Source organism: Lacerta agilis, chromosome 17 (genome assembly GCF_009819535.1).
Source record: "Lacerta agilis isolate rLacAgi1 chromosome 17, rLacAgi1.pri, whole genome shotgun sequence".
Taxonomy (NCBI): Eukaryota; Metazoa; Chordata; class Lepidosauria; order Squamata; family Lacertidae; genus Lacerta; species Lacerta agilis.
In genome coordinates, this window is record NC_046328.1 from 18601070 (window position 1) to 18629028 (window position 27959).

The 27959-nt window shown below is 46.5% G+C and overlaps 1 protein-coding gene across 4 annotated transcripts in view; it reads left to right on the plus strand.

The window, feature by feature from the left end:
• Positions 1–9694: 9694 nt before the first annotated feature.
• The window catches only part of BICDL1 (BICD family like cargo adaptor 1), a 57053-nt gene continuing 38788 nt past the window's right edge, over positions 9695–27959 (plus strand). For 2 of the 4 annotated variants that reach the window (XM_033174939.1, XM_033174940.1), the window contains exons 1-2: positions 10427–10581; positions 22194–22409. In XM_033174939.1, the coding sequence (XP_033030830.1) occupies positions 10459–10581; positions 22194–22409 (339 nt within the window). In that variant the 5' untranslated portion in view covers positions 10427–10458. Of the gene's footprint in view, positions 10582–22193; positions 22410–27959 lie in introns of all 4 variants that reach the window. The other 2 variants (XR_004428165.1, XM_033174938.1) reach the window with 2 other exon arrangements.

Genomic DNA, 27959 nt, shown 5'->3' on the forward strand with positions numbered 1-27959 from the left:
TGGAGAGGAATTAAACTGAAATTTTATCACAAGCTTCACACTGTACTATCCAGCAATGCGCACTGCTCTGATCAAAATCCTTCTGAGTTTACTCACAGGCAAGCAAAGATTCTCAGGAATATTAATTAAAAAGTCTCCCCTAGGTACATTTTACCTATTTTATTGCTTTCTGATTAGCACAGGCAGGGGATTAGTGATGAATTGCCCCTTGAAAATCCTCTTAGAAAGGTTCCAGTCTGGGCTACTTTTCCTGCTATGATGGGGATGCTTTAATTACCAGCTTCCTTTCTATTTTTTTAATAGGCAAATGAACAGGTGGTTGTACTAGCTCCTTTTATAACAGTGAAAGCTGACTGGGTCACTTCAGAAGATCAACACAACATCTTTCTGGTCACTTGCCACCCAACTAGTAAGATTCTTTACTTCATAGAATCATAGAGTTGGAAGAGACCACAAGGGCCTTCCAGTCCAACCCCCTTCCAAGCAGGAAACACCATCAAAGCATTCCTGACAGATGGCTGTCAAGCCTCCGCTTAAAGACCTCCAAAGAAGGAGACTCCACCACACTCCTTGGCAGCAAATTCCACTGTCAAACAGCTCTTACTGTCAGGAAGTTCTTCCTAATGTTTAGGTGGAATCTTCTTTCTTGTACTGTAGATTGAATCCATTGCCCCGTGTCCGCTTCTCTGGAGCAGCAGAAAACAACCTATCTCCCTCCTCTATATGACATCCTTTTATATATTTGAACATGGCTATCATATCACCCCTTAACCTTCTCTTCTCCAGGCTAAACATACCCAGCTCCCTAAGCCGTTCCTCATAAGGCATCGTTTCCAGGCCTTTGACCATTTTGGTTGCCCTCCTCTGGACACGTTCCAGCTTGTCAGTATCCTTCTTGAACTGTGGTGCCCAGTTAGAGGAGGTAGGCCAAATGATTTAAACTTGTTCTGTCTTCTTTTCTCACTGCTGTCCAAACCTCCAATTGCCAAAAATTCACCTCTTGAGCTTGGATAGTCTTGACACCCCTCTTCAGTTCTGTACACTAGCTTCCTCTTCCTTTCTACATATATCACTTGCTTTAGTAAAGGGCTCCAAAAGAGCAAGAGTGGGGAACCTTTCACAGCCCACGATTTCCACTTCCTTCTGGCAACATTGTGAAAGCCACATTCCAGTGTAGGGTGGGGTCAGATAGAAAAGTGGGCCACACAATTAATGTGCATTTTACCTGTGTTCACTTAACAAATTTCTATGCACATTCACACACTTGCCTCTATCTTCCATTTGGGCAAGCAAGAGTCATCATCAGGGTTCAAGGACACATTCCAGCCAAACAAAAACACCCAAGGAGGATGTGAAAAAGGGCCAGTGTGGCTTGGAGAGAGTCCGGAGGGTGAGGCAGAGATATTGGGGGGGGGGCTGCATTTAGTTTGAGGACTTAGCGCAGAATGTGCAATACAGCCAAAGTACCCCCACTCTTATTGGATCCAAAGTTTGCTCAATGGAGCAAGGCCCCTATAAATACAGAAGGCTTTCCCTAGTCCGAATGGAACTACCCAGCCCGAGCTGCGAGTCTGTTAAAGTTGCAGGAAACTCTAGACTTCTGCTAAAGTCTAGAGTTGACATGTCTGCGGGACTTGACATCCTTCCACAGGGCCTGCAAGACGGAGCTGTTCCACCTGGCTGGCCTTTGGTCCGGGCCCAGTTTGACCTCCCTCTGTGGGACCCTGTAAGTTACCTCTTTGGCCGTTTTATTGGCTCATGTGGGACCAACATGGATAGCTGGTCCTGATGAATACTTGAGGTTCTCGACCCCTATGGTTGTAATTTGTGGGCAGTCATTTAATTTTATCCTGATTCTAATTTTTAAGCTGTATTTTAATCAACTGTTTGATTGTGTTTTAATGTACTGTATTTTCCGGCGTATAAGATGACTGGGTATATAAGACGACCCCCAACTTTTCCAGTTAAAATATAGAGTTTGAGATATACTCGACTGCAGATTCTCCACCCAGCATATAAGACGACCCCCGACTTTTGAGAAGATTTTCCTGGATTAAAAAGTAGTCTTATACACCAGAATATACAGTATTTGATATTAGCCACCCTGAGCCCGGTCTTGGCTGGGGAGGGTGGGGTATAAATAAAACTTACTTACTTACTTACTTACTTACTTACTTACTTAAAGGTAAAGGGACCCCTGACCGTTAGGTCCAGTCGTGGACAACTCTGGGGTTGTGGCGCTCATCTCGCTTTACTGGCCGAGGAAGCCGGTGTACAGCTTCTGGGTCATGTGGCTAGCATGACTAAGCCGCTTTCTGGCGAACCAGAGCAGTGCACGGATACGCCGTTTACCTTCCCGCCGGAGTGGTACCTATTTATCTACTTGCACTTTGATGTGCTTTCGAACTGCTAGGTTGGCAGGAGCAGGGACCGAGCAACGGGAGCTCACCCCATCGCGGGGAATCAAACTGCCGACCTTCCGATCAGCAAGCCCTAGGCTCATTGGTTTAGACCACAGCACCACCCGCATCCCACTTACTTACTTACTTACTAAAGCAACATGCAAGGCTGTGAAGCTTGTGTGTGAGTCTTCAGTGTGCACTTTTGTTGGAGCTGTCCAGGGTCATATTTGACTTCATGCATGGACCTGAAATCCTATGGAAACTCCGTCTTTGGGCTTGAAGCTCTGGGATCCCTTACCTGGAATAGAACACTACAGTACTTCTGTCCCTGTTTAAATTTAGATCAGGGATAGCCAACGTAGTGTCCAATAGTCATGGATGATGAGAGGTGGAGTCTTAACATCTGAAGGACACCATATTAATTACCCTGATTGTTAGAAAGGGTCCTGTATTTTTCTATTTTTTGCTTTGATATTCTGTTCAACACCTTGTACATTAATGCTGTCATATTGCTAATGCCAATAAAATGCTTATCACTGCGTGTGTTGTAAGTAGGCCCTGATTGCATGTTGCCTGGATCTTTTGCAGGTACCAGCTTTGGGTTCCTGAGGGAGGAGAAGCACTTGGCCCATTTTTTAAAAGCTTTGTATTCGAACTCTAGTCACCATAGCAACACCATTGTTTAAATGAAGCATATATAGCCAGTAAGGTTGAAATTATCATGAAACAATTGATGGCATTGAAAAGTAACTTTTGTGATGATGTGGTCCAATTTGAACGGATATGATGAAGATCTGCTGTTTTCCACAGATAGAGAAGCATCTTATAAAACCAGTGCTCTGCAATGTCATGCAGGAGCAATTCACAAAGTCAAGACTCCCCTTCCCCCCACGTCCTGCTACATAATAAAGGGAACACTACTTTGAATTAGTTCATATAGTTCACTGATATGCAGCATCTATGGCTGCATATCAATAAGCCCAGTAGTATGAGAGTATCTCACAATAACCTTTCGTATTATAAATCCTGGGCAAAGCAATCTGATGTTACAGTATACCAGGATCATAGAATCATAATATTGTAGAGTTGGAAGGGACCCCAAGGGGCATCTATTCTAACCCCCATAATGCATGAATATTAACTAGATCATACATGACAGATTGCCATCCAACCTCTCTTTAAAACCTCAAAGGAAGGAGAGTCCACCACCTCCTTAGAGAGTTTGTTGCACTGTCAAACAGCTCTTACTTCAGAAAAGTATTCCAGATGTTTAGTCAGAATCTCCTTTCTTGTATCTTGAATCCCTTGGTTCGGGTCCTAGCCTCCAGAGCAGGAGAAAACAAGCTTGCTCCATCTTCCATGCGACAGCCTTTTAGATATTAGAACATTGCTGTCATATCTCCTCTCGGTCTCTTCTTTGCCAAGCTAACATACCCAGTTCCCTCAGCTGGTCCTCATAAGGCAGGGGTCAGCAAACTTACCGCGCCTCGGGCTGGTTTCTCCAGCGCCAATAGTGCGGCGGGCCGGAGGGCGGGGGAGCGCGCACCCATACACGTGCGCACACGCTATTTCCGGCGCACTTCCAGGTCAGAGGAGCATCAGAAATAGCTTGTGCACATGTGCATGGGCCTCCAGTGTGGTGCAGTGGTTAAGAGCAGTAGACTCGTAATCTGGGGAACCGGGTTCGTGTCTCCGCTCCTCCACATGCAGCTGCTGGGTGACCTTGGGCTAGTCACACTTCTCTGAAGTCTCTCAGCCCCACTCACCTCACAGAGTGTTTGTTGTGGGGGAGGAAGGAAAAGGAGAATGTTAGCCGCTTTGAGACTCCTTCAGGTAGTGATAAAGCAGGATATCAAATCCAAACTACTACTACTACTCCTCTTCTTCTTCTTCTTCTTCTTCTTCTTCTTCTTCTTCTCCTCCTCCTCCTCCTCCTCCTCCTCGTCCTCCTCCGACCCAGATGTGCACTGAAAATAACGCTTGTGCATGCACACAAGCTATTTCCAGTGCTCCTTTGACCCAGAAGTGGGCAGCTGTGCTGGTAACAGTGGGCAGTGGCAGAGGATGGCGGGGGTTACTGGGGGCCGGATAAATGAGTCCCTCGGGCCGTATCCGGCCCGTGGGCTTTAGTTTGGAGACCTGTCAAAAGGTTTGTTTTCCAGACCCTTTATCATCTTTGTCTAGTTTGCCCTCAGAACTGCCCCCTCCCCAGTGTTTTTACCTGACTGGGGTGTGTCCTTGAACTCTGATAATGTCTCTTCCTTGCTTGATGGAGATTAGAGAGGGCTGTTTGAGTAGAAACTAGCCTACTGTACCAAGGTGACATTTACATTTGTTGCTGCACCCACTTTTGACTCTGGCCCCCCACCTACCACTTGCATGTGGCTGTCAGGCTAGTACTGGATCATGTAGATTAACAACCCAATGGAGAAGCAACTGGGAACATCTTGGCCGTGTGGTATGCATGGAATGCCCTAAACGGCCTCGGCCCAGTATACCTGAAGGAGCGTCTCCACCCCCATCGTTCAGCCCGGTCCAGTGCTGAGGGCCTTCTGGCGCTTCCCTCACTGTGAGAAGCGAAGTTACAGGGAACCAGGCAGAGGGCCTTCTCAGTAGTGGCACCCACCCTGTGGAATGCCCTCCCATCAGATGTCAAAGAAATAAACAACTATCTGACTTTTAGAAGACATCTGAAGGCAGCCCTGTTTCGGGAAGCTTTTAATATTTGATGAAATATTGTATTTTAATATTTTGTTGGAAGCCGCCCAGAATGGCTGGGCCACATGGGCAGGGTATAAATAATAAAATTGTTGTTGTTGTTGTTGTTGTTGTTGTTGTTGTTGTTGTTGTTATATAAATGAATATGGGGTAGATCTTGTCCCTGGGGGAAAGCAACTTAGGGAAAACAAAAGGAGGTGTAGACAGACAGCAACCAGTGGAGGCTGGTCCATTTGGTGGGGCAGTGCCCATTCACACTAGCTCCACCTACCCACAACTAACCCACGCCCTACTTACAATGAGCTTGGTGGGTGGCCTTGGCTGTCAATTTCCTCTTCCCTAACCTCATTGTTGCCCTTTTACATCTCCGCAGGGCAGAAGATGGAATAGGGATGAAACTAGAATTAGTTGGCTGTGTCTGTTGTCTCTGGTTCTGCCCACTATTTGGGCTCCTTGCATTTCACCCTACCAGTCTCAATGAGCACCAGTCACTACTGAGAGCAGTGAGCACTTGGCAGCAGTTGAAGCTTGCAGTCCTTTGCCTTGGATCATGGGTAGGCAAACTAAGGCCCAGGGGCCAGATCCGGCCCAATCACCTTCTCAATCCAGCCCGTGGACGGTCCAGGAATCAACATATTTTTACATGAGTAGAATGTGTCCTTTTATTTAAAATGCATCTCTGGGTTATTTGTGGGGTCTGCCTGGTGTTTTTACATGAGTAGAATGTGTGCTTTTATTTAAAATGCATCTCTGGGTTATTTGTGGGGCATAGGAATTCGTTTATTTTTTTCTGCCCAAAATATAGTGTCGCCCAAAGTATAGTTCTGCCCAAAATATAGTGAACCGGCCCCCTGCTGAAAAAGTTTGCTGATTCCTGCCTGGATGCTTAGCAGGTGTTGTTGATGAAGAGGGGAGTGGTGTCACCTGAGTGCTTGTGTCTTAACCCTCTACAGGAGGGAGAAGGGAATTACACTAACTATTGTTGACATACTTCCCCCTGGAAAGGTGCAGTAGCTGTTAGTTCTGTGGCAGCAACATCATTTGCGGGATGCCAGACAGGCTGTGTGGCTTACACTATTGTGTGCTCCAACATCTTGCTGCCATTTCCCAGCATTTTTCCACCTGCCTCACTTCTTCTAATGTCCTGGCCGGCCAGTGGGTTGCAGGGTATACAGCTCAAAATAATTTAGGATGACTGATGTAGCAAGAGACAGTTTCATGGAAAGCTTCCAAAGCATTCATATTTGCCCTCAATTAAATGGCTTTCATTCATAGATTTGGATCAGTGCACTACTTTGATCTGCTTCTGTGCATACCACAGTCAATGGCTGGATGATGACATGAAGGAGTTCAAAGCAAGCTCCCAGCCTGCTTCTGGAAATGGCATTCAATAATTTAATTCAGAGGACGATGACAGAGTTGTTTCTGAACTGGAGATTAATGGGTGACCTTGAAGTAAACAAAGCATTAATATCCGACAGAGGGAGCATGTGAAGTGGGACATGGGGTGGGGGATGTGCTGACATGTCTGGGGCAGGGGTGAGCACATTGTTCTGGGTTTGCAAGCCAATGCACTTGAGTGGAACGAGACAGAAGCCATGTGTCTGTGTCTCTCTGTGTGTGTCACTTATGTGCAAGGAAGGTGCAAAAGCAACACTGACATATGTGGGGAGGTGGGTATGCCCTTTCTCCCACCCAGTCCTCTGAGCTCCAACAGTTTTGGGGCATGGCTTTGTTTGGAGTGGATTAAATCCTGCTCCATATAATCCCTTTGTGTGCCATGCTCTGGAAAGAGGCATTAGAGATTAATGCTAACAGCACAGTGGCTTTTGCTAATCAGGCCAGGAGGATTATAACGGGCTCTACCAGCAGAAGGCGTAATATTGTGGATGCTCATTTCCTCTTGGTGAAGAGAAAGCAGAGTGACTGGGAACAATCTCATAGGCTCTGTGAAAGACAAATTGAGTTCTGAGCAGAACAAACTGTCTGTGGCTGCTTCAGAGTCTACAGACATAGAAAATCAATGTGGGGAAATCTTTCACTTTGAGAGCAGTGGCTGGAGTGTTTGAATTACTGTAGGCTGAATTATTGGCGCTTTCCATGGGGTTGCTCTGGAACAGAATTCAGAAACTGCAACTGGGCTACGATGCTGTGGCCAGACTTCTGACAGGGCAAGTTGAAGGATGACTCAAATTATTATATTGCAGATCTAGAATTAGTGAATGCAAGAAATTAGTAAAATGGCAGAATTTAGATAATATTTGGGATATTGAAGGGAAAATACAGGGTGCAGTTCTCCTGAATGATGGAAATTCCTGGGTTTAGCCTATGCAATCTAGTCTCTTCCAGCTGGTTGAATGTGAGCCATTATGAGACAATGGCCAGTAATCTACACATCAGAGAAGGATCCTTGGGTCTGTGGAAAACAGAGTTGCCATTGTTAGCATGGGCAGGAAAAGGGTTAGGACTGAAAACAGGCAGGAGCAGGCTATGCTCACAGAGAAAAAAAGTGCCCTTCTACACAGAAGCTTGGAGCAAGGTGTTCTGGGAACAAGAAGGAGGAAATCGGTAGAACTCCATCTCCATGCAGGGACTGAGAGTCAGAACCATCTTGGTGGGCTGCCTGAAGAGAGACCGGGACAGAGGCATGGAGATGTCTTGGAATCTGATTCTGCACAGCTGTGGGGAACAAGCTCCTCTTGAGATGTGAATGCTGCAAACCCTGCACTCGCTCCATCTACACCCAGGTGTAAATATGTGTAAAGTAAACCATATTTCTTTAAGATACCACAGTCTTGGCCATGTGTTGACTCCCAATGGAAACACAACCCTGGGTAAGCAGCTGGAACCTCCTGAAATCTCGCTATTGCAAGATTGGAAGAGATTGGAAGTGGCATTCAACCTTCGTAACACTGGTGTCAGTAGTGGGATCTGTGTTCCCTGGTGGAAAGGGCCTGGAAGCAAAGTGTGCCTGAAGTCAAAATGGAGGGAAAAGCAGCAGCACCCCTGGAGCAGTTCAATTGGATGAAGGAGCACCACAATCGGCAAATAGAGCAGTATAGGCAGTGAAGTAACCAAAGGCTGGAAGAGCTTCTGCAGTCACATAAATATGCTGTTCAACATAACAGAATAACTACAACCAGAGTGGATGAGCAGAGTGAGAAGCCTCATTGGAGAGCAAAGTGAGACTCCATGTGAGGTGATCACCTTGCTTGCAATGGGTTCGAAATGACCTAGAAGCCCAGCTTCCAGGCATCCAGATGAAGAAGGTAGCCAAAGAGCCCTAGAGCTGAGGGGCTACTGATCAATCTTTCTACTTCCAGGGGATCCTGCTGTGGTAAAGGGTGTACAAGAGAAGAAGGGCTGGCAGGCAGAGCTGCTTCAGATTGATTTCACCACTTCCTGGGAGACTGCTGTAGAGGACAAAACGACAGGTGCCCAAGGGCATACAATAAGTGCTGCTAACTGATCTCTCTGCCCCTTGGGAGCCTGCTGGAGAAAAGGGTGTGCAAGAGGAACTTGTGCCAGAAAAGGTTTCAAAGAAGGCACCTCCTCACTGGGGAATACATTCTGCAAATGGAAAGCCATAACTGAAAAATCCACACACACACACACACCCTGCTCTGCTTCAGGGTCACCTCCACCCTCTGAGCCTCCCTCAGAGGAAGTTATGTTTATTAATTTCTGACATTGTTATTAGTGTGCTACTAAAGTTTCCTGTGACTGTTGTGGTTTGTTTTTCCTCATTTTGTTTTTGAAACCTGATTGTGTTTTAACAGTACTGTAAGTTGCCTTTGTAACCTTTGAGTTAACAAGCAGCTAACAGATCGAATTTGTCGTTGGGGCAACCCGGCCAGATGCGCAGAGTATAAATAATAAAATTAGTAGTATTAGTAGTAAAAACAGCACCTTGGATCCAATTAATTTTAGTCGGTCTACTCTGAATAGAACTTAGTTCGCTACAACGCTGAAGTCTCTAAGTCGCCAGGGGACCCTTCCTTGAATTCAGGGAGGATCTGCTAATTCGTTTTAGTGGCTGTGAAGAAGGTGTGGGAGGGAAGCTATTTAACACCACAAACCGAAGCTCAGTTTACTGAGAAGTAAATCCTGCCAAATTCAATCGGACTTACTCTCTAACCAGCGCCTTTAGGTTTGCTGACAGAGGCTATCACCACCCATCTGGGATGTAATTGAACTCCACGGGCCTTACTTCTGAGGAGACGTTTTATAAGGGTCCGCTACACAACATGCCGGATTCCTTAACGCAGAGTCTGCTGGCGGAGAGCAGAAGAGCAATGCCTTTAGAGATGCGCTCTTTGACGCAGCTGCCTACAAATCTTTCTTAGTAAATGAAACAACTGGGCCCAGCTCCAGCCCAGGCCAAGAAGAGCGAAGGGGAAGCTCCCGGGCATGCAGGGGGTTAAAGTCAAGGCGGGGCTGCGGGGAGGGGAGGGGGCCGCACCTGTGGGCCAGTTTGTGTGGAGCTACCCGGCTAAGCGAATCAGAGCAGGCCGCCAAACAGGTGTTTGCTGCCGTCAGGGACGAGGGGCGGGGCGGGGCCGGGCTTGCGAGTCGGCTGGCTGTTTGTGCAGCAGCAGCCGGCGGCGGCCTTCCGCGAGCTTCCCGGGGCCGCGCGATGTTTTGCAGGCGCCTCGGCGGAGATGGGGCTCGGGGAGCGGCGCTGCAAAGCTGGGCCGGCGGCAGCAGCAGGAAGAAAAGCCAAGACGACGACGACAACTGCTGCTGCTGCTGCTTTAACTCCGCCAAGGGAGGAACGTCCCGATCGCCTTGAGAGCGCGCGGCTCCAGAGGCGGCCACAGCGGGGAGGCGAGACAGAGTAGGCGGCGGCGGCCCCCGCACGCAAGCCCAGGGCGGCTCGGCTCGCATCCGCGCAGCAGGGGCGCACGGAAGAGGCAGGAGAGGAGAAACGCGGCTCCCCCCGCTGCGGGCTCCGGGCTCCCTGCTCCGCTGGCTTTCGTAGCCTGGAGTGGCCCGGGGCCCGGCCATGTCCGCTTTCTGCTTGGATCTGGCGGGGCCCGTTTCAGCACCATCGGAACTGGACAGCGCCTGCCGCATGGAACTGCAAGGGCCGCCCCAGTCGACGTCGGCGGGGGGAACCAAGGACAGCCGGAGCTCGCCCACAGCCGGGCCCGCCGCCGCCGCCGCTGATGCTTCCTCTTCCTCTTCCTCGGCCTTCGAGGTGGGCGGCTCGGAAGGAGAGCTGGAGCTGGAGGAAGAGCTGGCTCTGCTAGCTGCCGCCGGGGATGCTGCGCCCGGGGAGCCCGAGTCGATGGGCCCGGCGGCGGCGGCGGCTCTGGAGCCGGAGCTGCTCTCCCTGATGAGGCAGAAGGAGAAGGATTTGCTGTTAGCCGCTCGGCTCGGGAAGGCGCTGCTGGAGCGCAACCAGGATATGAGCCGCCAGTACGAGAGGATGCACAAGGAGCTGACTGATAAGCTGGAGGTGAGGCGGCCCGGCCAGCCGAAGAGGTCGAGGAGGGGAGGGAAACGGGGGAGCCGCCCCTCGCTGGGGCTGAATCTGGAAGGGAGAGAGGGCTGCGTGTCTATGACTCAGGTGCCCTGCCCGAAGATTGGGGCCGTGGAGCTTCCTCCTACCCCATAACCCCAGATGTGCAAGCAGGGGACAGTTAATGTGAACTCTGGTTTACTGAAGGCCTAGACCCAGAACCACTGTGGCAGGTTCCAAAACACATTTTGTGTGTGTGTGTGTGTGTGTGTGTGTGTGTTCTTGGGTCTACAGTCTAGGCCCTGGGTGTTAATATTCAACCAAAGGGCATCTGGCCATGTGCAGAGAACATCTTTTGGGGATGATGGAGTTTCTGAGCATGTGCAGAGAGCCTCCCCCATCAGCTAACTCCAGCCACCCCCTTTCTTTCCCCCAAGACCTTTGCATCTTGGATTGTGACACACACACTTTGTAATTTGTCATTGCTAATAAGGGTTTAGGAGAATCGAAAATTCTTTCTAGTAGCACCTTAGAGACCAACTGAGTTTGTTCCTGGTATGAGCTTTCGTGTGCATGCACACTTCTTCAGATACCAACATCTTCTTCAGATACCAACATCTTCTTCAGATACCACACTTCTTCAGATACCAACATCACAGTATGCCAACATCTTCCGGTTATATGGACTCTGTTCTGAAACCATATGCCATCAGTGCTCCCAGCTACGTACGTGACACCACAGATTTTCTGAGAAAAATACAATCTTTGAATAACCTTCCTAACAATACTATTCTAGTCACTATGGATGTGGAATCTCTGTATACCAACATCCCACACAACGATGGTTTACAAGCTATAAGGAACACCATTTCAGATAAAACCACAGCAGACTTTGCCACGAAACTCTGTCATTTTGTCCTTACCCACAACAACTTCAAATTTGGTGAGGACCTGTTCCTTCAGATCAACGGCACAGCAATGGGCACCCGCATGGCCCCACAGTATGCCAACATCTTCATGGCAGATTTAGAACAACGTTTCCTAAACTCCTACCCACTCAAACCTCTCTTGTACCTGCGTTACATTGATGATATTTTTATTATCTGGACACATGGTCAACAGACCCTGGACACCTTCCACAAGACATTCAATGACTTTCACCCCACCATCAACCTAACTATGAACCAATCTATGGAAGAAATACACTTTTTGGACACTACTATAAAAATACAGGATGGACACATAGACACCACCTTATACCGCAAACCAACTGACCGACAAACATATCTACATGCTTCTAGCTACCATCCCAAACATACCAAACAATCCATTGTATATAGCCAGGCCCTACGTTACAGCCGCATCTGTTCCAACTCTACAGACAGAGACTCTCACCTAAGAGATCTACAGCAAACCTTTTTAGAACTAAAATATCCACCTGATGAAGTTAAAAAAAAAAAAAAAAAAAAAAAAGGTATCTGAAGAAGTGTGCATGCACACGAAAGCTCATACCAGGAACAAACTCAGTTGGTCTCTAAGGTGCTACTAGAAAGAATTTTCGATTTTGTTTTGACTATGGCAGACCAACACGGCTACCCACCTGTAAAGGGTTTAGGAGGTAAAGGGTTTAGGACTTCAGGATTGGGTCTCGGGGTCTCCTGTTTGCAATGTGGGGAAAAGTATTCTGCCCATGCTCAGGACTGCCATTTGTGGGAACCTAACCTCATTTGAGAGGACCGAATTCAGGGTACTGGCAAATAGATTGTGCTGCCAGGGCCTAGCAAGTCATGGTGGCTCTAGCTAAGGCCACGGAGAAGGTTGGAGCTGTGGAGCAGAGCAAGAGCAGAAATTCTGTGTAATATCAAACTAGCCTGAAGTATCTGAAAGGTGCAGTCCTGGGAGGATAGGGGAAGGCCCTGTTTACTGTACATTTGCCAGATGTCCCTTAATCATTTCTAATGCTACAAAATACATATTTAGTGCCAGCACTGGATGAAATATAGAAACTGCATGCACCCAATAAGAAATGTCCTTCGTATGACCAGGCTCTAGCGCTGGGAGCCCCATCAACATATTGCCCCTATTTGTGGTAAGCTCAGAGTCAGGGAAGCCTGAGGACCTCCAGGCCTCTCTGTCTGGCCCTTGGGACTCTCCTGTGCCACACCCACTCTCCCCAAGCCACAACTCTTTCTGGCCCTGCTTTGCACCCTCTTGAGTGTTATTGTCTATCTGGAATTTTCATAAAGAAAGAAATGTGTATTCTCCATTTCTAGGGCCTATGTACTGCTCGGTGTGGCTTACATTTATTTTAAAATCACAGTAGCGTATGAATGGTGTGTGTGGGGGGGGGGAATTTGTTAAAATACAACAGAAAACAGTCTTCACCAACTTGGTGCCCCCCCAAATGTCCTGGACCACAGCTCCCATCATCCCCAGCCAGCATTGCCATGCTAGCTAGGACTGATGAAAACATGTCCTTAAACTCTGGTAATGCCTCTTGCTTGTCTCGATGGAGTCTAGAGATGGACGGGTGTGCAGAGAATCTAACCCACTGTACAAAGGTACATTTACATACATTGTTCCATCTGCTTTTGCCTCTGACCCCGCCCACCAACAGCAGGTGACTCCCTGCAAGGGAGTGTGGCCCTGGCACTGAAAAAAGATTCCCTAGCTAGCCCCTCTATAGGCCTCCTACTTTTACCCTTTCAAAGGGAGTTGAGAAAGAATGGGACGGGGGAGACCAAGGATTGCCACCTAAGCAGTACTGTACAGATGAGAGCAGGTTGACGATCCTGCACATCAGGGAATGTGTGTGGGACTAACCTGTAACCCTCCAGAGGTGGCTGTGATCCAGCTTCCATAATCCCTGGCCATTGATGATGCTAGCTGGGGCTGATGGGACTTGGCATTGGGTTGCATCTGGAGGGACACAGGTTCCCCTTCCCTGTTTTAGATGTTCTTGGGCTGCAAGTTCCACCAGCCCCAGCCAGTGTGGGCAATTGTCAGGGACAGTTGGAACGACATTTGGATGTCCACATGTTCCTCACTTTTTCTGTACATGACAGTTGGAGCTCCATGTGTCTTACCCTGGGTAGGCTCCACATGTAACTCTTTGGTCTTATCCTGTTAGTAGCTGGACACTGTCATTTTTGTTCACGCATACACACAAAAACAATTTTTGCAAGTAGGAGGATAGGTTTGGCAGGAAGCAACATGCTCATAGTTGCCCAGATGATCAGCAGCAGTTATGCTGTGCTCCAAGGATGATGCTCTGTCCCACTTGCACTTACCATGGTTTCATAACTTATTTTGAAGCCTTGATTCTTAGAGTGAGAGGGCCTCCCTAAACAAGCACAGGCAGTTGTCAGGGGGAGGGATAAAATGCTACTGTAGGCCCCTCCTAGCCTAGTTCTGTGGGCATCCTGATTGGATGAAGAGACAGCATGCTAGCCTATGCACTCTCCAATCAGTGTGCCCTGAATGACACTGGCATCCTGCTTGTGCTGAGGCTGACAGATCTGGGGGGGAACGGGTGTAATATCCCTGTCACCACTCACCCTTTCTTGATGCCTTTTCTTCTTCTTCTGTGGATTCCTTCCCTTTAGGGCAGGGGTATGGTTCAAGTGACACTTCAAAAGTTGTTGGACTCCTGGTCCCACCAGGCTCAGCCAGCGCAGCCAATGATCAGGGGTGATGAAACTGTAGGCTGTGTACACACTATATATCTTCAAAGCACATTCAAGTACATTCTTTCCTTCAACTAATTCTGGGCACCGTAGTTTGTTAAGAATATAGGTTTATACTGGGCCGTTCACGTACCATTCTGCTTTATTATATTCTCTGTGAAGCTTCCCCATTGTTACTGCATTTTGTCACCCAGAGGAGCACCCTTGCTCAATAGTGCAACAAAAGCAGGACAAAACAAAAACAGAAGGGAACACTTGACCCAAGAGTTCTGCAGGTGTAAACAATACTGAAGGCAGGATCATGTATAACTTCCCTGATATTGCCATGAGCACCAAATGATAATGAATGCGCAGTAACAAGGATGTATGGCTGGGTCCTAGATCTACCTGCTCTCCTTCCCACTAAGCAGTTAGTTACTTAGTTAAGAGAGGCCACTGGAGCAGTGTACAGAATAAAAACAGGATAAAACACAAACCCCATTTCTAAAAGCAATAAAACCATTTCTAAAACCATATCTTACCAATTCTAGAAAACAACAAAACTGTTTTTGCAAAGAGGCAATCAATATTCTGTAAGTGACTGGGTCAGCCCTCAAGGAAAGCATAAAAGTGTATTAATTAGGTAGCTAAACAAAATGATGTGATGCACCTGTCCAATTCTGGCTGGTAATTGATTGCAGAGGGTGGGGCTTACAATCCTGAAATCCTAGTTTCTAGGGCAAGCTAAGCACAGCCTCAGCAGTGCCTGTCTGAGAATTGCAGTTGCTGGGCAGGTATATATTGGGTGAGGCGGTCCCTTAGGTAAGCTGGTCCCAATGCTAAAAGTAGAAACCTTGAAATGTTCCTTTTCATTTCATAAAATTTATACACCAGTTGACTGTTTTTAAAAAACCCTCAAATTAGTTTACAAAGAGAAATGTTCCTGGTAGCATATTGGCACCCAGTGCAGCACCCTCAGAGGTGTCATACGGTGTTGAAGAAATGCCCCGGTCAACACCCTAGTTGCTGCATTCTATACCAGCTGTAGTTTCCAAGTTAAGCCCAAGGGACGCCCCACTAAGAGCACATTGCAAACAACTTTAATGCAGATACCTACTAGGCTGTTATGAGTTTGATTTATATACCTAAAAGCCTCCAAGGAAGGAGAGTCCACCATCTCTTGCAAAAGTCTGTTCCACTGTTGAATAGCTCTTACTGTCAGAACAAAATAAAATAAAAAGAATTCTTTCCAGTAGCACCTTAGAGACCAAGTAAGTTTGTTCTTGGTATGAGCTTTCGTGTGCATGCACACTTCTTCAGATACACTGAAACAGAAGTCACCAGACCCTTAAATATAGCGAGGGAGTGGGGAGGGGTATTACTCAGAAGGGTGGTGGGAATGGGTGATCGGCTGATAGGTGTGGAAAACCTGTTGGCGACTCTTAGCTAGCGGCTGCAATTAGTCTTGCAGGGAAAGGCAAGGGGTGAGATGGCTAAAGATAGCTTTGTCATGTATAATGAGATAAGAATCCAATCTCATACCAAGAACAAACTTAGTTGGTCTCTAAGGTGCTACTGGAAAGAATTTTTTTATTTTATTTTGTTTTGACTATGGCTACCCACCTGTAACTCTTACTTTCAGAAAACTCTTCCCGATGTTTAGCCAGAATCTTCTTTATTGTAACTTGAATCCATTGGTTCGGGTCCTAGCCTCCAGGACAGGTAGAGGCAATTCAATACTATAGAGTTTACAGCAGCTGTCCTCGTGCCCTGCTGATATTTGTGAATACAACTTCCATCAGGCCCTGCTGGCCCAGACAGTGAGGTGGGATGGGACCAGCCACCCTGGGGAGGGTGACAGCCATGTATGCAACCTTGAGCTCATTGGAGGAAAGGCAGGATATAAATAAAATAAACAAATATTCCACCACATCATCAGTTCCGCTTTCAAACTGCTTTTGACTCTTAGACAGGGAGAATGTTCTGTCTCCAGCCTGTAACTTCTGTGAAAAAAAGCACAAAACGACCATATTCCTGAAATTCCATCTATTAGCCCTAGTGTGGTGCTGTATTCTCCCCCACCCTCTTTCTGTATAAAATGACCTTAATTCTTTCATGCCTGGAAATGACTGCACTAAATCCTCCAAATGAGCTTTCCATGACCTCCAGCATTAATGCTTTAGGAAACACAAGGAAACCACTGAGAGACCCTTTATGTATCCAGGAGTGATGGAGCATTCTATCAATTGCTTCTAACTGCTTTGCACACATCTAGCACCAACCTTTTCTTAAAGGCCAATGAAGAACATATAGTAGAAAGCTGCCTTGCCTTGAGTCTGACCCATGCTCCATCTTGCTGAGTATTGTTGACTCTGACTGGCAGCAGTTCTCCAGAGTTTCAGACAGAATATGTAGTCATTGAGCTCTCAATCGTCTCTCATGCAACTGCACTAGATGCAACAGCTTCAATCCTGTATGCACTCACATACTTTCTTGGGAGTAAGGCCCATTGAACACTGTGGGCTTTTTTTCTGAAGGCATGCAGCATGGCAATCAGAGAGATGGAGCCTGAATCTAGAATCCCTTTGTTCAACTCTTGCCTCGGATATAAACTCACTTATGACCTGAGATATAAACTCACTCAGTCCCTCTGCAGTAAAAAAGCTAATGCTAAATAGTTTTTATATTGTGTTTCAATGCTGTAACCTGCCCTGGGATCTTAGGGTGTTGTTGTTGTTGTTGTTCAGTCATTCAGTCGTGTCCGACTCTTCGTGACCCCATGGACCAGAGCACGCCAGGCACGCCTATCCTTCACTGCCTCCCGGAGTTTGGCCAAACTTATGTTAGTAGCTTTGAGAACACTGTCCAACCATCTCATCCTCTGTCGTCCCCTTCTCCTTGTGCCCTCCATCTTTCCCAACATCAGGGTCTTTTCTAGGGAGTCTTCTCTTCTCATGAGGTGGCCAAAGTACTGGAGCCTCAACTTAGGGTGAAGGGTGGGTTAATAATAATAATAATAATAATAATAATAATATTGCAAGTGGCCTTCCACACCTGATGCCCTCCAGATATTTTGATTACAACTCCCATCAGACCCAGCAAGCATGCTGAAATCATGTGCCTAAAGCAGTTTGGACAATCAGAATTATATAAATGCTGTGCATTTTTTTACTCTTGAATCTACTTGGAGATGAGGTGCTAAAAATGTAATAAGGTTGCTTTAAAAGCTTACTGTGTGGTAGATGCATTTAGAAGGTCCCAGGTTTCACCCCCTGCCTCTCCAGGAAAGGTTGGGACAAATCACTGGAGAGTGACTGCCAGTCAGTATGGACCACACTGAGCTAGATTGACCAATGAGTCTGACTTGGTATAAAGCAGCTTCCTTTGCTCATCTGAAGAGATGGTATCATCAGTGCTGTCAAGTATCCCATTTTCCCCGGGAATCTCCCTTATTTCAAGCAGTTTCCCGCTGCAATCCCTTATTTTTTATATCCCTTTAATTTCCCGTTTTTTCAAAGGAAGCAGCTCCTCCCCCCCCCCCCCCCCCGCTGGCCAGGGACTGGGAAGACCTCGCCTCCTTGCAGTCTCAAAGCAAGCGGGAGCCATTTCCCGCGCTTACAGGGGGTGTATTTGGCCCCCTGCATCAGCCCCTATCAGCTGCTGCCAAGCCCCTCAGCTAGGCAATAGGGTTAGCTGGGGGGGGGGGGGGCCTGGCTGCCTTTGAAAACGGGCGGCTGGTGCTTTGAAACGTTACAATACGATGGAGCGGTGCGCGCTTTGTAACTTTTTATCCGGAGCTCGCTGAGCAGCCGAGGCGTCATAGCCCACGGGCAGCGTTTCCAAAATACAGTAAGCCTACTGCGCGCGTTCACACCAGTGCCGCCCACTTTTGCTTCTGGCTCCGCCCACCACTGCCATGTGACTGTCCCCGGGATAGGTGAGGCTGCTGATCCCTTATTTTCAAATCCGAAACTTGACAGCTATGGGTATCATACAGGTGTTCTAGGGAATGGTTTTAGGCAGAGGTGAAAGCAAGGGAGAAATGGCAGTTAAGGATAAGGATATCAGTGACTGCTGGCCATGATGGCTATGCTCTGCCTCCAGAGTTGGAGGCAGTTAATGCTTCTGAATACCAATTGCAGGAGGACAGGGGGGTACTCATGCTCTGGTCCTGCTTGTGGGCTTCCCATTGGGACATCTGATTGGCTACTATAAAAACAGGATGCTGGATCCGATGAGCTGTTGGCCTGATCCAGCAGGCTGCTCTTACGTTCTCATTTGTCAGTATACTTCCTCGCCATATCATATTCTAAAGGAGGCTGAGTTTGGAGCTCTGCATCTATACATTTGAAAGTTCCATTGGTAGCTCTCTTTTTAACTATGCATTTTGGAGAGAGAGCTAGTAAGTGCAAAGATTGATGGTACGTTGTTTCTCCTGCATTTTGTTGACCGTGTTGGTGTATTTTGGTCAATCTAGACTGTAATTTCGGTGCACGGTGGAAGCGTTGGATTCTGTTTGTCGGATATTGACCAAAGGGTGACTGCGGGGGTAGCCGAATTTTTGGCAGCAGTCCCCCAAGGAGTAGCTTAACAGGAAGAAATTCCAGATTACATATAATCAGCATGTGTATTCAACTCTTGCCTTTTAATATACATTTTAAGGTTTTTGTATGTGATTCTTTTTTTCGCGGTTTTTATCTGTAAAAATGCCTAATAAAGGTTTGAAGAAGAAGATGTTCTTATTTGAGAGAACAAGAGACTTTGGGGGTGCTCCCAGATGATCTGTTTATTGAGCATTCATCTTGATGAAAGAATAAAAGACAATCCAATGATAATTTTTGTTACTATATATCTTATATTGCTGCTTCTCTCTCTCTCTCTCTCTCTCTCTCTCTCTGTGTGTGTGTGTGTGTAAAATTGTACTGTATATGGATGTTTTAAGATGGTCTATATCTGTAATGCCTAACAAAGGTTTGGCCAAAGAAAGATTCATCTTGATTTGTTTTCATAGCGATTGGACAACAGTGGCTATTTAATGAGCATTCATTCTGATTTGTTTGCAGGGAGGTTAGATGACATTGCATCAAAGCAGGTGTTATTCCACACTTTCCACAGCATTGTCCCAATGCTTTCCTTAGCTCAGAAAGTCCCGTCTTTTGCAGGAAGCAGGTATTCTGCAAAAGGCCTCCTAATTAGCTACAATTGTGTGACCTGAATTTGCTGGTATGTTATTGAATCCCACTGACAAGACTGACTCAGTATAAAGCTGCTCCATTTTCCCGTTTAAGTTAACCCTTTATTCAGAACCATGAGGACAAAGATATTTGCTTTTAGGAGAAGGGTCAAAGCACAGTGGTAAGGCAACTGCTTTGCATGCAGAAGATCCCAGGTTCTATCCCTGGCATCTCCAGGTGGGGCTGCTGGGAACATCTCCTGCCTGAGATCCATGAGGAGCATAGGAAGCTGCTTTACACTGAGCTGAACCCTTGATCTGTCTACCACAGAACTGTTGACACTGACTGCCAGCAGCTCTCCAAAGGCTTAGACAGGTTTCCGTCTGAAATTCTGGAGAGCTGCTGCCAGTCAGTGTCAACAGCATTCAGCAAGATGGATCTTTCTTGTGGGGACATTCGGCAACATGTCATTGATGCAATAATAGTGCATTACTGGTGGATTTAGACTACTAAAGGGACCCCTGACTGTTAAGTCCAGTCGTGGACGACTCGGGGGTTGCGACGCTCATCTCGCTTTACTGGCTGAGGGAGCCGGCGTACAGCTTCCGGGTCATGTGGCCAGCATGACTAAGCTGCTTCTGGCAAGAGCAGCGCATGGAAACGCCATTTACCTTCCCGCCGGAGTGGTACCTGTTGCGGGGATTCGAACTGCCGACCTTCTGATCGGCAAGCCCTAGGCTCTGTGGTTTAACCCACAGCGCCACCCACGTCCCGGATTTAGACTACACTGCACATAATTACCTCTTTATTAATTTTTCTGTGATGCTGAGGGGCACTCTTGTGCTATAATGCAGCAAAGTAGGACACACATACCAGGACGTTTGTGGCAGGGGCATAGCAAGGTAAATTGGTACCCGGGGGCAAAAAAAATTCTTGTCACCCCCCAACCCTTGCCCAGAGGCATAGGAAGGTCAGGTGGTACATGGTGCGGAAAATTTCTTGTCACCCCCCCCATTGATTCCCCCCCCTGCAAAAATGGTTTTACGTTATTTCATATTTTCTTACAAAGGAATAATAACAAGTAATAATAATAATAATAAAACTTTTATTTATATCCCACCCTCCCCGGCTGAAGTCGGGCTCAGGGTGGCTAACATCAGATACATAACATTGGTATAAAATCAAACAATAATTAAATTACCTCCTAAAAACATCTCAAAATCAAATTAAAGTCTAATTAGATGGCTTTCCACAGGGTTAGGGTTGGGAACAGTAAGTGCTCCACTGAACTGAAATTTCAGCCTTCATGACATAGGAAAACAGCCAAGTAAACAGCTATTTTGGTGGAGGGGGGTCAAGATATTAACCGATATGCATGAAATTTCATATATAGCTATATAATCCCTAGTATAGTAGGATAAGACCTTTGGAGCAAGCATTTTTTTTAAAAAGTTTTTTATGAACTGCCCTAGAGGGCAGTAATTGTTCTTTGATAATTTGTCACCCTCTCCATTATGGAACATGGGGCGGACCACCCCCTACGCCCTCCCTTGCTACGCCCCTGGTTTGTGGTATAAAAACTTACAGGATATCACACTGGTGGCTGGTGCCCATGGGACCGGTAGGGTGGAATTCAGCATCATGCTATTACAATAATTATGTCAGCGTAAGCAGGTCATTCCTGATAGAATTATCTCTCCTCACCTCCCTCTGCACCCCTCAAATCCCCTTGATTCCCAGGAGCCAATTTGGGGGAGCACAGGGGAGAAGAAGTGATAAAGCTCTGTTGTGCTAGTAGGTGTCCTTGTACAACAAGTGTAATATTTAGCTGAATCCGGCCTGTAATTCTAGATTTGTCCCCATTCTCCTCATTGTTGAGTCCTACAAAGGCAACACTGAGACTAAAGAGAAGGATGCTGGCAGGCAGTGCCACTCCGTGGGCTGAATGTGAGTAGGAAGGCAGGCAGATGGGGGGCTGGTTGAGGGCAGACCAAGGTTGGTGGGGTGGTACCCCATTTGCCAAAATGAATCAGTCTGCACTGGCTTTATCAGAGGGAATTTATGGGATGTGCACCGATTGGAAATGAAGCTGTATCATGTCTACCCCTAAACCTCTGCAGGCCCAAACAGTATTAAAAAGCAGGATCCCACCTCACTGCCGCAAAACTTCTGCAGGGGCCCTTTAGGTGCAAACCAAAGTTCTGGGATGCAGTTGAATTGCTGCTGGAAGATGTTGACAGTCTGGAGATGCCTCAAAGAGGACTCAGATACCATTTTTTTCTGGCTTCCTTATGTGGAATCGAGAAAGGGCACCATCTAGTACTTAGAATCATAGAATCATAGAGTTGAAAGAGACCACAAGGGCCATCCAGTCCAACCCCCTGCCAAGCAGGAAACACCATCAAAGCATTCCTGACAGATGGCTGTCAAGCCTCTGCTTAAAGACCTCCAAAGAAGGAGACTCCACCACACTCCTTGGCAGCAAATTCCACTGTCAAACAGTTCTTACTGTCAGGAAGTTCTTCCTAATGTTTAGGTGGAATCTTCTTTCTTGTAGTTTGAATCCATTGCTCCATGTCCGCTTCTCTGGAGCAGCAGAAAACATGACCCCAGACAGCAAAATGTCTTTGGGCAGCAGCCCTGGCTGGAATCTCTGTGGCTTAAGTGATGCGTTTTTAAATTTAAAAAATGTGCGTGGCAGCGGAAAGCATGAAGGGTTGGAAAAGTGACATTTTGACTCTTTCCCCCCTCCCCCTCCCCTGTTACACAGCACTTGGAACAAGAGAAGCATGAACTAAGGCGACGGTTTGAGAACAAAGAAGGAGAATGGGAAGGACGGGTGTCAGAGCTGGAAAGCGATGTGAAGCAACTCCAGGATGAGCTGGAGAAGCAACAGGTTCACCTCCGAGAAGCTGATCGAGAGAAAACGCGGGCAGTCCAGGAACTCTCTGAACAGAACCAAAGACTCTTAGATCAGCTCAGCAGGGTGAGTGAGTCTCATGTGGTTGTCAGAACTGCTCAAAAAGCTCGGTATTTCTTTTGAAGTCTATGCTCCTTCACCTGACGTCGCTTCTCTTTCTCTTTGGTTCTGATGTGTGTTAAGTGAAGTTTAGTGATGGGGAGCTGTTTTCAGCATGGGGGCCACATTACTTTGCAAGCAGCATTTTGGGGACCACACGGTGCTGGGTTGGGACTAGAGGGGAAAGTGGACAGGGCAACAGATTCTACTCTTTACTTTGTAGGCAAGGCTGCATTCCAGCCACACAAAATACAGTGTGGTGTATGACAGAGCAAAGTATAAAGTGATGCATGCTGAGACAATATATCTATATCTATATCTATATCTATATCTATATCTATATCTATATCTATATCTATATCTATATCTATCTATCTATCTATCTATAAATTTCATATATACTTTCATGGGGTCTGGTTCATGTGACATACCAGAAAAAAGGCCTTGGCTGGGATGATAGTAGATAGCTCAATTAAGATGTGTGCAGCAGCTGTGAAAAGGGCAAATTCCATGCTAATGATCATTAGGGAAGGAATTGAAAATAAAATTGTTCCCTGTTAAAAGTGCTGTTATGCACATCTGTTGTGTACAGTGCTGGTCACATCACCTCGAAAAGGATGTTGTAGAGTTGGAAAAGATTAAGAAAGGGGTTTAGGGAAAAGATGAGTGAGAGGTGAGATGCTAGAAGTTTATAAAATTTTGAATGTCATGAAAAAAGTGGATAGAGAAAAGTTTTTCTCCATCTCTCTGAACAGTGGAACTCGTGGGCATCCAATAAAGCTCAGTGTTGGTAGTTTAAAAAAAAGGACTTTTCGCACAGCATCTAGGTAAAATGAAGAACTCGCTCCCAAAGGAGGCTTTGATGGGCACCAACTTGGATGTCTTTAAAAGAGAATTAGACAAATTCATGGAGTATAAGGTTGCCAGTGGTTGCTAGCCATGGTGGCTCTCCTCTGCCTCCACAATCAATATACCACAGGAGGATAGAATGGTATGGAGACTGAGTCCTGCTTGCGAATTTCCTTTCAGGCATCTGCTTGGCGGCTGTGAGAACAGGATGCTGGACTAGATGGGCCATTGGCCTGTTCCAGTAGGCTCTCCTTACACGCAGAGGGTTGCATCCAATGTTAATCCTACTCTGAGTAGGCCATTGAGATGAATGTACCTAAATTAGTCATGTCTGATAATTTCAATGGGACTACTCTGAGTAAGACTCACATTGACTGCAACCCAGAGGTTCCTGCATACACGCTTCTCCATTCCAGGCGAGTAAGAGGAATTTTCTCAGTTCAAGGGGAAAGTGCATGGTGCAAGCCTGGGGATGGGTGCTGGGCAATTAGCCTGCTGTATAAAGGTAAAATTTGTATTTTGCTGTGCCCATGTTTGCCTCTAGTCTCCCCCCCCCCTCTCCACAGCATGTGGCTCCTGGAAGGTTGCTCAGACACCGGGTATGCAGCCCTCAGGCTGTCAAAGGTTTCACACCCTATTCTAAAAGGATTTGAGCATATCTTTTTCCTTTTCAAAAAGGCTCTGGCTTGGGGCAAAACTAGGCTTTATTTCACCCTGGTCCAAGGCCCAGTTTGGCAGACACACAGCCTACTGCACACTCACATTTGCATACACACACACACAGAGGCTGGGAGCCTCAATAGCGCCCCTCTGGAGGCTTCACCTGGGGCAAAAAACCTAGCTAGCTCCCCCTGTAGCAACGGCTCTGTCAAAGACCAAAATGTCTTGGGACCCAAATACCTGAAGAAAACCTCACCCTTTCCCAACCTTCCTATGTCAATTTCACTTTTTCTCTTTTTCTCGTTTTTCCAGTCTTATGTTCAATTCTCCACTTTCCTGCATCAGTTCACAATTTTTTATTATTTAAAATAAAAAAATGTTTTAAAATATTCATCAGTATTTCTCTCAAATTTCTAACATTCATATGTTTGTGTGCAGTTTTGCCTAGCGTACATTTTTGCAAGTGAAAACTCACCAGCATTTTAGTGCAAATTTCCCCCAACTAGACACATTTTTGTACGTCATTTCCCCTGCTATATCCACAATTCTGCAAGCTAGTTTTTGCATATTATTTCCACATATAATATATGCATTTTAGGCATTCTTCCCCCTAATAGTTGCATTTGGGGTCATGCTATTTGGTTGGAGATCTGAATCACAAAATTTGGAGAAGGGCAAATATCAAAGGATAGCTGTTTTTCAGAAGCTGTTCTTTAAATAAGTTCACATGAAAAGCCTACCAAATTTCTCCTCCATCCCTAGTTGCAGCCCTTCTCTATGTGCATTTTATAGTTTGGCTATGTCTGTTTTGCAAATGAACAATGAAGTGTGCATGCACACGAAAGCTCATACCAAGAACAAACTTAGTTGGTCTCTAAGGTGCTACTGGAAGGAATTTTTTATTTACTGTATTTTTTGCTTTAACTATGGCAGACCAACATGGCTACCTACCTGAAAAGGACCTCATTACTTAGCGTGATGTTCTTGAAAGGTTGCCTGAATAGGTCTTCTTGGAAAGGACTGCAGCTCAGTGCTGGAACATCTGTTTTGTATTCATAAGGCTGCAGGTTCAATCCCTAACATCAGGCAGGGCCATAGCTTTCAACTTATCCCATTTTTTAAAGGGAAATTCCCTTATTCCGAATAGGATTCCTTGCAATAAAAGGGAAAAGTTGACAGCTATGGGCAGGGCTGAGAGAGAGACTCCCTATCTGAAGCCCTGAAGAGCTACTGCCAGTCAATGTAGACCAGGGGTAGTCAACCTTTTTATGCCTACCACCCATTAATGCATCTTTCTTGATGGTAAAATTTCCTTACCGCCTACCAGTCCTCGATGGAAGGAGAATTCAGCTTGTGCCATAGAACCCCCTAGAATCCTGAAATGCCCACTAGTGGGTGGTAGGGACCAGGTTGACAACCCCTGGTGTAGACAATACTGAGCAAGATGGACCAAGGTTGAAGAACCATGTACAGCAGGCATGTCCAACCAGTAGATTGCGATCTACCGGTACATCCCCGGCTGATCCTGGTAGATCGCTGGACACTAATCGATCGTGGGATTAAATAAAGTTTACCAAAAGTTAACAAATAAAAGCTGAAGAACTCTGGGCAATCCGCCGCCAAAAAAGCTCAACAACTCTGGGCAATCCACCCACCCCATGCACGCTCCTCCTCCATCCAATGACAATGGTTAGATCACTGCCAGGTTGTTGTTTTTTATACGGGGAGTAGATCACAGTCTCTGGGGAGTTGGACGTGCCTGGTGTACAGCATCTATTTTGCACGTAGAAGGTTCCCAACATTTCCAGGTATTGCTGGGATAGACTTCTTATCTTAAAACCTGGAGAGCTGCTGCCAGACAGTGTAGACAATATTGAGCTAAATGGACCACTGATGTGACTCGGTATAAGGCAGTTTCCTATGTATGGATCTTCTTGCTGCTTCAGAAGGCATTCTTCCCCTTCCTTCAGCTCCCGTATCCCTCCTGTCCCCAGAAGCTGCGGATGACGTGTGCATTTCCCCCTCCTCATTCTTGTACCAGAACAGTCAGCGCTGCGGATTGCACAGCAATGTGTCTCACCCCTCCTTTGCCTCAGGACGATCAATCTCAGCCTGGATGGCTTATTTGCAATTTCCAGAGCGGCTCAGGAGCTCTTGTCGCTGGTTGCTAGGCGACTGTATATCACAGTGTCCCAGTCGGCTGGTGTTGCCACGGAAACAAGGATGGTAGTTCCTGGATTTTTCCCCTGCAATTCTGTTACCGTGAGGCTGCAGATACCGTGGGAGACACGGCAGTGACGTCTGCAAGTGGCCGCTGGGGGCTCAGCGAATGTCCTTTTAAAAAGAAATAGCTGTTGAGCAGTAGGGATGTTATAGGGAACTGTCCCTTTTTACCCTATATTTTTATAATTTTGGAGCAAAAAAAAAAAAAAAGCAAATCCAACAGTTTGAGCGTATATCATTTTGTGATGTTTTTCAGAAGCGAGGTGTACATATAGTCACAGGGTCACCTGTTTTTGTTGGAGGGGGCTATTCTGCAACAAGTCATTGAAGCAATGATAGTGCATTAATGGTAAAGGTAAAGGGACCCCTGACCATTAGGTCCAGTCGTGTCCGACTCTGGGGTTGTGGCGCTCATCTTGCGTTACTGGCCGAGGGAGCCGGCGTACAGCTTCCGGGTCATGTGGCCAGTATGACAAAGCCGCTTCTGGCGAACCAGAGCAGTGCATGGAAACGCCGTTTACCTTCCCGCTGGAGCGGTACCTATTTATCTACTTGCACTTTTGACATGTTTTCAAACTGCTAGGTGGGCAGGAGCTGGGACCGAGCAACGGGAACTCAACCCATCGCGGGGATTCGAACCGCCGACCTTCTGATCAGCAAGCCCTAGGCTCTGTGGTTTAACCCACAGCGCCACCCGTGTCCCTAGTGCATTAATAGTGGGAATAATATCCTGGATCATCTACACATCCCTCTGCTTTATTAGATTATCTATTATTGTTTATTTAATGTATTTATATCCCACCTATCTCAAAAGCTGGGATTCAAGGTAGCTTCCAATATTTAAAAACATCGTAGTAAAATACAGATTAATAAAAACAACCCCACAATCGGGACCTGAACGCAACAGCCCTCTCCCACATTGTGATTCCCAGCAACTGGTATTCTGAGGCATACTGCCTCTGTCAGTGGAGAGAGAGGCAGAAAGAAGCCATCATGGCTAGAAGCCATTGATAGCCAAATCCTCTGTGAATTTGTCTAATCTTTTAAAGCCAGCCCAGTTTGTTGGCCGTCACTACCTCATGAGGGAGTGAATTGCACATAACTTTGCGCTGTGTGAAGAACTACTTTCTGTTGCCCGTCTTGTATCTCCTAACATTCAGCTTCATCGGATGAGTAATGAGTTCTAGCATTCTCTCCACACCTTCACAGTGCATAATTTTATGCACACATTCCACCATTGCTCCCTTTTTCTTTAGACAACTTTACATGAACATACAGATGATTGGCTATTTAAATAGTTTCCCATTATCAAGCACAGGAATGATACTGTTAGGTAGTGGGTGGACACAGCAGATGACACAGTGATTTTCAAGCAGCTCTTGTTTATTCTCAGGCTGGAACAGAAGTGATCTGAAGGGCTCAGCAGCCTGCTTATATAGAACTCAGCTACAAGCAACAGTAACAACTTTCTGTAGTTACCCAATCCCTGAACGTCACTTTTCAATCCCTCATTTGCATGTGCGGACCTGAGTGAAAACTGCAGCAGAATGAACTATATACACACACCCCTAGTGGCCTAGGGTGAGAACTTCAATACATAACAGATACCTTAGATGAAATGCATAATTTGTGTATGATGGTGAGGTACTGGCAGGTTTGGGAGGTGGTCCAGAGGTTTGCACAAGTATAAAACATGCAGAAACCTTTCCAGTTGTGGTTCCTGAATGTGGCACTTCTTGGGGCCTACCTCGTTGAGAACATTACCTTAAATAACCCCCACAACAA